The sequence below is a fragment of the Crocodylus siamensis genome, chromosome 9 (assembly GCF_052110815.1).
Source record: "Crocodylus siamensis isolate JL-2025a chromosome 9, ASM5211081v1, whole genome shotgun sequence".
Classification (NCBI taxonomy): domain Eukaryota; kingdom Metazoa; phylum Chordata; order Crocodylia; family Crocodylidae; genus Crocodylus; species Crocodylus siamensis.
The window spans coordinates 17,511,762-17,525,440 of record NC_143403.1 but is presented as its reverse complement, the minus strand read 5'-3'; the positions used below and the strand labels follow the sequence as shown (position 1 = coordinate 17,525,440).

The 13,679-nt window shown below is 44.8% G+C and overlaps 1 protein-coding gene across 1 annotated transcript in view; it reads right to left on the bottom strand.

Moving 5' to 3' along the window:
- The window catches only part of CEP89 (centrosomal protein 89), a 106,249-nt gene that overhangs the window by 57,835 nt on the left and 34,735 nt on the right, over positions 1–13,679 (bottom strand). Inside the window, exons 10-11 of the mRNA XM_090062694.1 lie at positions 11,312–11,362; positions 1,003–1,086 (exon numbers count right to left, since the gene is read on the bottom strand). Of these exons, the coding sequence (XP_089918820.1) occupies positions 1,003–1,086; positions 11,312–11,362 (135 nt within the window). The remainder of the gene's footprint in view (positions 1–1,002; positions 1,087–11,311; positions 11,363–13,679) is intronic.

Here is a 13,679-nt window from a genome sequence, read left to right as displayed (position 1 = left end):
GCACAGCCCTGACACAGGTGCAGAGTTTGACCATAATTTGGTCCTAGACCTGGTGTGCCACATCAGGCTGGTGTGTGGGGTTGGGCCATGGCCAGACCTAAAACAAGGCCCCAGATCCACGGTGTGAAGTCAGCCCAGCACATGGACCCAGACCTGATGCACTGGATTAGTTACTCATCTGTCCCAGAAGGTAAGAATTTTTTTTCTTCAACACATCTGTTAGAACCAAAATGCATATTATATGAAGAGGCATGCTATGCTATATGCAAGAAAATACTGGCTTGGAATATGAGCATGGCTCTAGAAGGTCCCTGCAATCTATGTGCACTTCTATAGGTAGGCTTTAAACAAACCAGTCACTGTTTTCCACAGATACAGTGACCAGGAATTCCTACAGACAGCAGAAAGAGCAAGTGGTCCAGAGACTTAATAAGGCAGCTGGGCACCCAGGGCAGCTACTTTTCCACACCCCCCCACCCAAGTCACCATCTGGGACAGCTGCCCTTGTTGCCATGCCCTAGTTAACTTTACTTGAATGGTAACTATTTAAGACGGTTCAAATGTAACGCTTGTCCGTAGCCTAAACCATCATAAATAGACCTGCTCTGTCAAACCCAAAAGCCTGTGACTGGAACATAACTACAGAACGGCTGCACTTCATCCTTTCGGGGGGTTCCACATAAGATAGGAAGGTGAATTCCTTCCATCCCAGCTACACCTTAGATCCCTCCATGGAACACTTTCTCTCTGGTTTTCATTCTGAGGGTAACATTTTTGTACAGTGTGCTGAATGCTCAATGTTCACAAAATAGAACAATCAGGCAGAAAAGAAAATGGCTCAATGTGTATTCAAGCAAAACCAAATCAAAATAAGCTTTAATTTTAGGCCTTAGTCAGTGCTGACAGGGTCCCCACATGGACTTTAGTAGCTTGTGTTGTGTTCCTATTTGTTTCAACTTTGCTGCAAAAAAGTTTGTTTGTTTTTTTAAATTGCCAACTTGCCTCATGTGCAGCATTTAAATCATCCTTTTCTCTTATTCTGTCTTCATATGCCAGCAGGAGAGGTGACAAATATTTCATATCCAACTGAAGAAAAAGAACCAAAGCATTTTAATCTATGGAAATATATTCAAAAGCATGATGTTATAAATATTTTAGATTTTTTTTTCTGTTCCATATTTAACTTTTCATGTGAACAGATTCAAACCTTGGTTTAAGTAAAATGAATGCATGAAGCTTGCAGAAAAAGATAATTTCTTTGCAAGTTCTTAGTTGGTCTAATAAAAGGTATCATCTCTGAACCAAGAGTTCTGGAGTTTTGCATTTCTTTCTTGAGCTTCTAATGTAGAATTCTACATGACACACAGGCCAATATAATGCCTAAGGTTGATGATAACTAATTTTATACTGTACATACAGAAATAAGGCTTGATTTTTTTTATACTGAACTCTCTCTCACTACCTTTATCCATAAGAAATTCCATTGGGAGGTCAGGGTACCCACTAGCTTATCAAATTGCTTGTAATTTGCAATATGAAAGATACCTGACGTGGATTAAGAAAACTCAAAATATCATTACCTTAAAAGGCACTTGAAAGTGCTCAGTAGCGTACTTCCCAGGAGATGACCCAGTATTTTAGTCAGTACTTTGTAGCCTGTCGGCCAAATTCCAGCTGTCATGAATATACATAAATAAGAAAAGCCATACCTGGTGAGGGAATGGTCATTTGATATATTCTAGTCCTGGCTAACTGAAAAATAATGGGTGTCAGCCTCCATGGGTTCTTTATGGTTTTGAGTGTGGAAGAGACAAAAGGACCAGGAGGTAGGCTACTTTTAAGGCAAATTCACTGAATGAACTTCTATGCACTCACTTGGTTTGAATTATTTCTTTCCTCAGCATGTATGCTCTGTGCAGGTAAATGTGTAGGGATAGTACAAACACTCCTTGGCAACTATGAAAATGACTTTGCAGAAATATTTAAATGAACCACTTGAGAGCAAACACTGAGGGACAGAACAGGGACCTACCATTTTTTCTTGTATACAACATGCACATTCCATGCAATAACCAGCTGCTGGAAGCTGCAGTGCATGTTACAGGTGAGACATACAGTAAGAACAGATTCTGCTGCTTGTGGGCAAAAGTGAAATTTACATCTGAGCAACTTTCTGCAAGCAGAACAATGAGCAGGCTCTGCTCCCTAGCTCCTGCTACTCATGTTATAAATAGACATTGTATTTGTCCCACAACCAGCTATGCTGCAACTTCTGCCATAAAAAAGAAGTCGTGAGATTGGCATGTTGACATTTCCTTTACAATTGCATTTAGAACAGTAGGAAAGTAGGGCTGAAAGGGACTTCACAAGGTAATCTAGTCCATCCCCCCGCTCAATGCAGGAGCACCCCTGACCAACCCATCCCAGCTAAGTCTAACCCCCTTTTGAAAGGATGGAGATGCCACAACTTCCCAAGGTAGCCTGTTCAAATGTTTGACTATCCTCAAAGTCAAAAAGTTTTAGGTTCTAAAAAATTTAGATTTAGAAAATTTAGGTTCTAATCTCCAACCTAAATTTCCACTGCTGCATCTTGAGAGTGATTCTAGTCCTATTCCCTATGACCAAAGAGAAAAGCCCATCTCCATCTTCTATAATCGCTGTAACAGGGAGTCAGAGGCTCTAAGTACTTGAAGGCAGAGGCAGCAGCAGGGATAACCCGGGGGGGACAGGGGGAGACCTGCATGTTGTCAAATGGCTGTGGAGATGGCTTGGTCAGGCAGCCCAGGGAACTGCAGGCTGTGAGTGCCTATTACTGGGCCCAGCAATAGTACAATAGGGCAAAAGAGCCTGCCCAGCAATAGTACAATAGGGCAGAGCCCTGCTTGAGCAGCAGGGACACTGCTAAGGCAGGAAAGGTAGCAGCAGTAAGGTGACCTGAAAGCAGCCTGGTTATCAAGTCCAGAATGGAAACCCTATAGCTGGCTGGGGAGCCACCTGACAGGAAAGGGTGGGGCTTTAGAAGCACATAAAGCCGGTGCCTGAGGGTTGTCAGGCAGCCTGGCCCTGCAGGTGGCAAAGAGGAACTCCTGAGCAGGATGGCTCACTGCTACCTGAGCTGCCTTGGGAACTGCAGGTAAGGAGCTTATAGTCTGCAGGGATGTGTGACCCAGTATAAGGAGAGTTCTAGTTGTAGCCAGTGGCTAAGCTACATTGTTTCAGCTTTATACCTGTGAACCGGAAGTGACTGCAAGGGGAGGAAAAGGTCACAACAGTGCCCAAGGGGCACAAGTGGCTAACAGGGCCCAAGCCGGAGCTGTAAGAGCAATAGAGGTGGCCTGAAACCAGGGAGGGCTAAGGGGCAGAACCCGAGAGGTGAAATGACGGCCAAAAGCCCAGAGGAATAAGATGGATATGACTTGAAGCTGGAAGGGCTCAGGCCATAGCCCAAGAGGGATAAGAACCAGGGCCAGCTGCCTAATGTTCAAAAGGCCAAGGAAACCAAAAGGGTGAAACCAGAGTCTGGGAGGGTGAGACTAGAATTGGAGCCCAGAAAGCAGGTCCAGAGCCCCAGCTTGAGGAAGGGGGCAGAGGCCAAAAAGGCTGAGGCCCCAACAAGGGTTGAGAGGCTGAAGAAGGCTTGAGGAGAGTGACTGGCTGATAACATCTGTGGTGGTCCAGTAGAGGGTGCTCCTGAGTTAAGCTGCCCACCTCACTGTGCCTGACCACCTTCCAGGCTCCAAGTGCCTCCTCAGGGGCACCTCACGTCTGGCTAACCCCCTTCGTGAAGCACACCTGCAAACCTGGGGGTAACAACGCCACCACCAAGGGTCTGGATTGATCTTGGCCCTGTGCCCCTGCGAAACACAGGCCAAGTAGTCCTTGAGGATACTTAACCCGCTGCAAGAACTGGGGGTGTTTCCCTCAGTCTGAAGCACAAATAGTGGTATCCTTTAGTCAGCCAGACCAAGGGGACCCAAGGCATAATCTAGACCCTCTCCCAATAAGTCTCCCATGCTAGGTACACAAAGGAGAACTTTACTGGTTATAAGGAGTAGGGTTGGAATAGGGTACAGGGTAGAGCAATATCAGCAAAATCCCTTAAAGCAAACATGTATTCATAGATTTCATAGACATTTGGGCTGAAAGGGACCCCGGAGGATCATCGAATCCAGCCCCTGCTCCAGGGGCAGGAAGTCAGCAGGGATCATAGGATCCCAGCAAGATAAGCATGCAAATGAGTCTTGAAGGCGTTCAAAGTGGGTGCTTGAACCGCCTCTGGCAGCAGTCTATTCCAAACCTTGGGGGCTCGGACAGTAAAGAAGTTCTTTCTTATGTCAGCCTGAATCAGTCACAGCAGAGTTTGTGACCGTTTGATCTCATCATTCCCTGGGGTGCTCTGGTGAACAGATGTTCCCCCAGATCCTGATGAGCACCCCTGATAAACTTATAGGTGGCCACCAGACCACCCCTGAGCCTGCGCTTTTACAGGCTGAAGACTCCCAGAGCTCTGAGCCTGTCATTGTAAGGTCTGTTTTGCTGACCTCTGATCATGTACGTGGCTCTCCTCTGCACTCTCCTAAGCTTCTCCACATCCTTTTTGAATTGTGGAGCCCAAAACTGGACACAGTACTCCAGCTGCAGCCTCACCAAGGCCAAGCACAATGGAAGAATGACGTCCCAGGATCTGCTTGAGAAGCATCTATGGATGCAAGCCAGCGTTTTGTTCGTTTTACTAGCTGCAGCATCACATTGAAGGCTCATGTTCATCTTGTCATCTTGAAATCTGGGTGAGGGGGATCCCCTACCCTCCATCAGTGCTGACCTCGTGAAGGAACACCTTGAGAAGCTGGATACCTTCAAGTCAGCTGGCCCTGACAATCTGCACCCCAGGGTACTCAAGGAGCTGGCGAGCATCATAGCCCAGCCCCTGGCATGGATCTTTGAAAACTCCTGGCGCTCTGGTGTAGTGCCCGAAGACTGGAAGAAGGCCAATGTGGTGCCGATCTTCAAGAAAGGGAGGAGCGTGGATCTGGCTAACTACAGGCCCATTAGCCTGACTTCTATCCTGGGGAAGATCTTAGAAAAGTTTATTAAGGAGGCCATCCTTGAGGGACTGGCCCAGGCTAACATTCTAAGGGACAGCCAGCACGGGTTTGTTGCGGGTAGGTCTTGTTTGACCAATCTCATTTCCTTCTATGACCAGGTGACCTATCACCTGGACAAGGGAGAAGAGATTGATGTCATATATCTTGACTTCAAAAAAGCTTTTGATCTGGTATCCCATGATCACCTCTTGGCCAAACTGCCCAGTTGTGGCCTTGGCTCCACCACTATCCGCTGGCTGGGAAACTGGCTTCATGGTCGGACCCAGAGGGTTGTGATTGATGGCAGTCACTCATCGTGGTGCCCTGTGACCAGTGGGGTCCCTCAAGGCTCTGTCCTGGGACCCATACTGTTCAACATCTTCATTAACGATGTGGACATTGGAGTCAGGAGTGGACTGGCCAAGTTCGCCGATGACACCAAACTTTGGGGTAAAGCATCCACGCCAGAAGATAGGCGGGTGATCCAGGCTGACCTGGACAAGCTCAGCAAATGGGCAGACGAGAACCTCATGGTGTTTAACACCGATAAATGCAAGGTTCTCCACCTTGGGAGGAAAAACCTGAAGCACCCTTATAGGCTCGGCAGTGCTACGTTGGTTAGCACTACAGAAGAAAAAGACTTGGGGGTCATCATTGACCACAAGATGAACATGAGCCTGCAATGCGATGCTGCGGCTAGTAAAGCGACCAAAATGCTGGCGTGCATCCATAGACGCTTCTCGAGCAAATCCCGGGACGTCATTCTCCCCTTGTACTCGGCCTTAGTGAGGCCGCAGCTGGAGTACTGCGTCCAGTTTTGGGCTCCACAATTCAAAAAGGATGTGGAGAAGCTTGAGAGAGTCCAGAGGAGAGCCACGCGCATGATCAGAGGTCAGGAAAACAGATCTTACGATGACAGGCTGAGAGCCATGGGACTCTTTAGCCTGGAAAAGCGCAGGCTCAGGGGTGAGCTAATGGCCACCTATAAGTTTATCAGGGGTGACCACCAGGATCTGGGGGAACATCTGTTCACCAGAGCGCCCCACGGGATGACGAGGTCGAACGGTCACAAACTCCTGCAAGACCGTTTCAGGCTGGACATAAGGAAGAATTTCTTTCCTGTCCGAGCCCCCAAGGTCTGGAACAGTCTGCCAGCGGAGGTGGTTCAAGCACCTACATTGAACACTTTCAAGAGCAAATTGGATGCTTATCTTGCTGGGATCCTATGACCCCAGCTGACTTCCTGCCCTCTGGGCAGGGGGCTGGACTCGATGATCTCCCGAGGTCCCTTCCAGCCCTAATGTCTATGAAATCTATGAAATCATCAATCTTGACCCCCAAGTCCCTTTGATCTGTAGTGCTAATCAGCATAGCACTGCCAAGTCTATAAGGATGCTGCAGGTTTTTCCTCCCAAGGTGGAGAACCTTGCATTTTTTGGTGTCGAACACCATCAGGTTCTTGTTCACCCATTTCATGAGCCTGTCGAGATCTGCCTGGATCACCCTCCTATCCTCAGGTGTGAATGCTTTACCCCAGAGTTTGGTGTCGTCAGCAAACTTGGCCAGCCCGCTTCTGACACCAATGTCCACATCATTGATGAAGATATTAAACAGTATAGGCCCTAGGACAGAGCCTTGAGGGACCCCACTGGTGATTGCGCACCAAGACAATTGGCTTCCATTGACCACCACCCTCTGGGTCCTGCCGCAGAGCCAATTCCCCAGCCAGTGGATCATGGTGAGGTCAAGGCTGCAGTTAGCCAGTTTTGCCAAGAAGTGATCACGGGATACCAGACGGAAGGTTTTTTTGAAGTCACGATATATGACATCAATCTCTTCCCCCTTGTCCAGGTGATAGGTCACCTGGTCATAAAAGGAAGTGAGATTGGTCAAGCAGAACCTACCCGTAACAAACCCATGTTGGGTATCTCAGGATATTGCCGTCAGCTAATCTGTTAAGGATGGCCTCTTTGATAATCTTTTCCAAGACCTTCCCCAGACAGAGGTCAGGCTGATGGGCCTGTAGTTTGCCAGATCTACTTTCCTCCCTTTCTTGAAGGTAGACACGACATTGGGCTTCTTCCAATCTTCGGGCACTACACCAGAACGCCAGGAGTTCTCAAAGATCTGTGCCAGGGGCTGAGCTATGATGCTTGCCAGCTTCTTGAGTATTCTTGAGTGTAAACCATCAGGGCCAGCTGACTTGAAGCTGTCCAGCCTGTCAAGGTGTTCTATGAGGCATGTGTGTGACTGGAGACAGCTGGAGGTCACAAATCGCCCTTAAAGCAACTGACACCCTAGCGACACAGACAGGCCAAGAGGGCCCACTTAGTGCTCAAGAAGCAGGACTGGGACAAGCAGGGTCCAAGAGGGATCTGCTGCCCAAAGGACAGACAGGGGCCCAACCTGGGACCCAAGGGCAGCCTCCCTTATTACACATCAACCAATTACATCAAGGCATGGGAAAGGAAAGAGATGAGAAGGTACCCGGGTGGTCAGAGCAGAGCAGGAGAAACATGGCCACCAGGGCACAACATGACTGCCCCTGGGGTCCAATCCCTGCTGCATTGCCCTTCAGGTATTTGAAGACATCAATTCTCTCTCTTCCCCTCACTCCCCTCCCAATCTTCTTTCTTCCAGACTAAATAACTCTTGTTCTTTCAGCCTCTCCTTGTAAATCTTGTCTCCCAGGCCCCTGATCATTTTTGTTACTCTGTTCTGGACTCTTTCCAAACTGTTCACATCCTCCTTCAAGTGTGAGGCCTAAAACTAGACAAACTGCTGTGTGACTGAATGCACAGACATTCTTCTGCTAGCCTATGGCCGGTGAGTCCAGATCTCAGTGACTTTTGTGTTGATCAAATGTCTGTAGATTTTCCCCTTAGTGTATCAGCACTCAGAAAAGCAACCACTGGGTGTTCAAATTGTGGGTGGCAGAATTTTTGTGGGAGAGATTTTGGTGCAATTCACTGTGCAACTTGTGACCCTGGCCTCCTGCCTATATTTCTGCTGCATTTGTGTTCTGTTCAGATTCCTTGTTTTAGTGGATTGACCAGGCTGCCCACTACTTCTTGATCTCATCCCAGATGGTGAGATTGATTACCTTCTCACTGGTCCAGTTGCTATGATGCTTGTTTAGAATGCTGCACTCATACTGTGAAGCCATGGTGAAGGAAAGGCAGAATGCATGGGTATGTGGGAAGCAGTGCTGTAGCAAGTGGGGGGTGAGTGGGATGACTGCCCCAGACTCCAAAGCAAAGGGGCGCCAACAGGCACTGCCCAGCCAGGGCAGGACACGGGATGGAGACACAAGCAGCTCATTTGGGTTGGCACGAGGACTCCCAGGCAAGCATGGGAGCAGGGTGTGTGACCCACATAGATCTACGTGCAGGAAGAGGGCAGGATGCCACTGCGGCCTTTGCCACAAGTGCCAAACTCCATTACTATGGCACTGCGGGGGGAGATACAGTAATACAATCTTGCCTCAGTGGATGGGTCTGATGACCTCCCCAACAACTGGATGATTAGGTCAGTGGAGGTCTTAGGTAACTAGTGTTTGCAGTTGGTTCAGTGGATGCAGACTCTGAAGCTGATCTTGGGTAGGTGGCAAGCATGAAATGGTTGGTATAGTCATACAGAGCAATTAATAGGCAAGGGTAGCCACCTGGGGCCTCTTACCTCTAGGCAGTAGAGTTCTGCAATTAGAGCCAGAGTAGCTGCACAGAGTTCAAAAGTGGCCGGGACTGGGGATAAAACAGTACACTGAGGACTGACTGGCCTGCTTGTTTCTGGATGATGTTGAGTGACAACATTTCAGACAACCTTCACAGTAGTGTTGGAAAAACTGTTAGCACCTCTTATGCCATTAACCTTTTAGGGGTTTAGTTTTGTGACAAGCGACAAAAACATTTGAACAACTGCAGTTTGTACTGTGAGAGAACATTTTCTCCTAGGACAAGGGCAATGTCTGTTTGTAACCTCATTTATTTACCCCAAGGAAAGATTTTTTTTTTTTAATTCATTCTCTTTCAAAAACAATTTACACATTATATTTTGGGGTGTGTAGTGTGCAATAACATATGGTATATTTGTAGTTGTCACTGAAAAGTAACAATTATATGACGGTACATATTCAAAGCAGAAAGGAAAAACTAACGAATAACCTTACAAACAAAAAGTGGTAAGGGAATTCTGGGTATGTAGAAATCAATTATTAATGCTGAAATTAACTAATAGGATTAACATCCCTACCTCATAGAAAAATATATATGTATATGCCATGAGGGGTCAGACACTTCTTTTTCATCTTATCTGACATATAGCACATTCAAGAACTTTTCATGGAAATTCCTAAGCCAAGTATTGACCATGTTTGACCCTGTTTATCTCATGAGGCCAGACAAAACTTTATAAGAAGCTGCTATGGCTGCAGGCTAAAAGTCTTTCTATCACTCAGGTGCCAGATTCTAAAGTCAGGTGTTTGTATCCCCTGGCACTGTGGGTAACTTGTATTTGCTCCAGTCCTACCAATGCTCCTTTACATAACTAACTTTACTCACATTGAAGCCAATGGAACAATTTATATGCTTATTATTAGAGTTGCACTGATACATATGTCCATATTGTATCGGCACTGATGAGAAGAAAATTGACATTATTGGCAATTGGCTTTTTTGACTGATGTGGCTGATAAGGTAGCTAATAAATGTCGCATGCATATGCACAGCCACAGCATGCACGCTGCCAGCCTGACAGCTTGGAGAGCAGCATCTGGATGGTAAGTCTGTTGCGGGGGAAGGGGTGGAGGAGAGGGAAGGGGCATGAGGGGTGCAAATCAAAGCCCCTGCAGTAAAGGAGGGGAATTGCCTGGCCAGGGCAGGGTGTGGGACAGAGTTGCGAGTAGCTCATCTGGGGGCACAGGGAGGGGGGGGCAGCTCCTGCCTGTGTAGGCACCCCTGGGGGAGGAATGGGGGGCATGTGCCCCCCAGATCTGTGCGCAGGGCAAGGGCAGGCTGCAGTTACAGGCTGGGGCCAGGGGCAACTGGACCAGGGCTGTGCTCCAGTTGTGCAGTGGTTGTGCTGGGAGGGGGTCTACGGTAAATTCTGGGGTGGCTGTAGCCCATCCCATAGCCCCCCTCTTAGTGCTGCCACTGCCACCCATAATGAACACAGCCCTGCCCCAGCCCCCTGCTGGGACGATCCCAGCACTGCCCCTGGCCCCAGTAAGCATCCTGCCCTCACCCTCCCAACAAATGTGGGGGGCACACGCTCCCCCCCACACCCAAATGAGCCACTCATGGCTCTGTCCTGAACCCTGCCCCAGCTGGGCAGCATCTGATTTTGCCCCAGTCCGTACCCACTCCCTTCATCACTGTGGGGGCCTCAATCTCCACCTGCCACACCTCTTTCCTTTCCCCCAAACAGACTTAGCAGCCAGAGACTGTTCTCCAAGCTGCCAGGCTGCATATTGACAATTGGAGTGGTATTGGCTGATACGGCTCATTAATAATCAGGGATTAGTATAGGCCCAAAAAATCTTTATCAGTGCACCCCTACTTATTATTAAAGAAGTATTAATAAATAAGTAGAACTTAGTCATTACACCTAAGAAGTCAAGGAAGTTCTTTCCTGCCTCTCAGTACTCTGTGGAGCATTTATGATTAATTGAAGATGGAGAAAATATCTTGAATTTCAGATTTAGCTAGCATGTAAAAGTTTTTTTTTCTTTGCGTATTACAAATAATATAGTTTATATGATATTTATTATTAATTTACGATTGCATTCTTTAAAAGAAATAAATGTTTGCAGAGCCCTACTGTCTACTTTACAGTATTTGAATAATATATGCTATTTGTCCTGCTCAGAGATGTGCTATTTTTGTTCCTATTTATACATAAGCCTTTTTTTACATCTTTCTATTATGTTCCAAAAATAATAACTAAGCAGCACTTATGTAATACTTAACAGATCAAGCTAAGTTATTTTACAAAATTCCTAGTTTACACTAACTTCAATAAACTTGCACATATTAAACCACAATACAAACATAAACACCTATCTCCTTGAAACCACCAAGATCTGATATTTCACCACTAGAATCAAGCAGTATGCTTTAAATGTAAGTATTGGTATTTCAAACTAATTTGGAAATTACTTGTTTAGAAAAAACTAATGTTAGATGCAACAATTAATCAATACACAGCAAAGAAAATACTGTTTTACTTACCAGCCATGGTGGTGGTGGTCCTTTCAGGGGCAGACCTCTGACTTGCAGATTCTAAGAGAATTATAAACAAAAAACAAAAAAAATGGAACTAAAATGAACTTATTTTGTTTTTGAAAGCCCCAAACAACATACACTGCTAAGCCAGACAACTCAGTCACTGTTGCACCCAATCAGGCTTAGGTTTCTACATACAGTACTTGAATTCAACAAAATTGTTTTCAATATTTATTGATAGTGTAAAGTGTAATTTAATCCAGGCTAGTTCTGCAATACATATGAATTTAACATTTTTCATTTAAAAATCTCTATCAATCAGAAATAAGATGATACTCATCTTATAAAAGGAATCGTTTGGCATTATCAGAAACGTAGGGTGAAATAAACCATGGTGAGGAAAACACTTTCTTCATATGTTAATTCTATGAAGAAAAATCTAACCAAACAGGGTTGCAATTAAACATGAATAAGGAGACCATTATACTCACACTATCTATTGTACTATGTGGCCTGTATTACCATAATATCAATCTCTAAAGTATTTATTTTCATAGCCCCTTAGAATTAGTGCAGTATTATTATCCCTGTTTGACAGGATGCTCAAGCAGGGAGTTGAATTTGGTTTTCTGAGTCCCTGGATGGCACTTAAAATGTTCAAAAAAAGAAAAATGAACTCTGTCCTTATGTTTTACCAAATTAATACTTGTGTATGTGTTTTTTTTTAAATAATTGTAGTAAGGTATAATAATTACTTATTACATAGTGCAAGTGATCTTGTAGTGCTCAGCAGAAAATCAAAAGCTCTTAAAATGCTATATAATCTGACCTACTGCATACTTTTAAATAGGAAAATGACTCCCATTCTTTTAAGCATGTAAGAAGTAACTAGAATTAATATTGCTAAAATGCTGCCAATATTGTACACTATTTACTAATATGTATAAGTTTAATGGCCAAATTTCCTAACCCTTCTATCCACAAACCAAAAACTTGACACAGCCAAGAGCCACAGGACACAAAACTTCAATACTGTGCATGTTTCCGAATCAGTGTTTGACATACAGGGCCCCAGCTTAGATAATTTGTCATTAAATAACAACTTAGAAGTAATAATAAGCAAGAATGGAAGTCAAGAACAGAAATCATGATATTTTCCATCATCATTAGCATTTGTTTATATCCCTTGTAGCGATCACAACAGAGCCGTAGGGTAGATATGATCTTACTTCATAACCCTCTGTAACAGTGAGAATGTTGATAGCATTCTCTGGGAACATTTAATCCTCAATCTGTTCTGTATCTATAGCTGTAAATAGTCAGGTGTCAGCTTGACATCTCTGACATGCACTATAATTCACTTTGAAGTAAATTATTGTAAGCTTCAGATGAATTGGTGTAGATAGTTTAATACCTTTACAAATATAAGCATTTCTAGGAACTTACATATTTAAAATAGACTCTAATTTGAAGTGTGGCATTCCAGTTTTTCTCTTGGGCTACGTGTAGATGAAACAAGTATGTGTAACACTTTAAATTGGGCTAAATGCTTTTGCACCGCTTTAATGGTGTTGGTGTTTGTACACCTCGGCAGCAGATTGTGCATTAATTCCAGCTGCTGTAGGAAATTCGGTGGCATAATGTGCCTTAAATGACTTTGGGCAGAGCAAAAACTCCTTCAGTGAGTTTTAGTTTGCTGCTCCTACAGCTAACCTTTGGATCCAGGCCACAGAGCTCATCATTGCCCATATCCAGCCCACAGGATTTATGTTCGACACCCCTGCTCCAAAACACTTAATTTAAAACACGGATTTTGGCAACTGACATACACGATGTACTTTCTTTAGGAATTTCAGGGGATGGGGTTGGAATTTAGATCTGTACCTCTCTCTTTTTTATATCGGAAGACAAGAAAAAAGCCTTAACTTTCTTAACAACTTGGATGACTAGTCTTCTAGTTTGAAGATTCTTGCATAATACTTGTTCTGTGTTCAGTAATTGGTATTTTAAATTTTTAATCCTTCTATGTTGTGAATGAAATAAAGTGATTGTCAAGTGCTTAAATCTTCATTAATGCAAAATTCCCATTAAGGTCAATAGAATTTTAACACGAATAAGGATTAAGGATCTTTATTCACATCCTGCAAATCATGACCCATTAATACTACTTCCCACACATCAAACCCTACCTAAGATCTGTGGCATTTGGTCTTTAATCTTCTTCAGAATTTTAAATCCATGTATGCTTGGTTCGGCTGGCTAAGTCTAAATGGAATTAAACTAAGAAAGAGGCAAGGGAAAGAATAAAATACTTGTATGCCGCTAGCTAATCACTTGCCTCTTCAAACAAGTCACTGCATATATATTGGCAGCT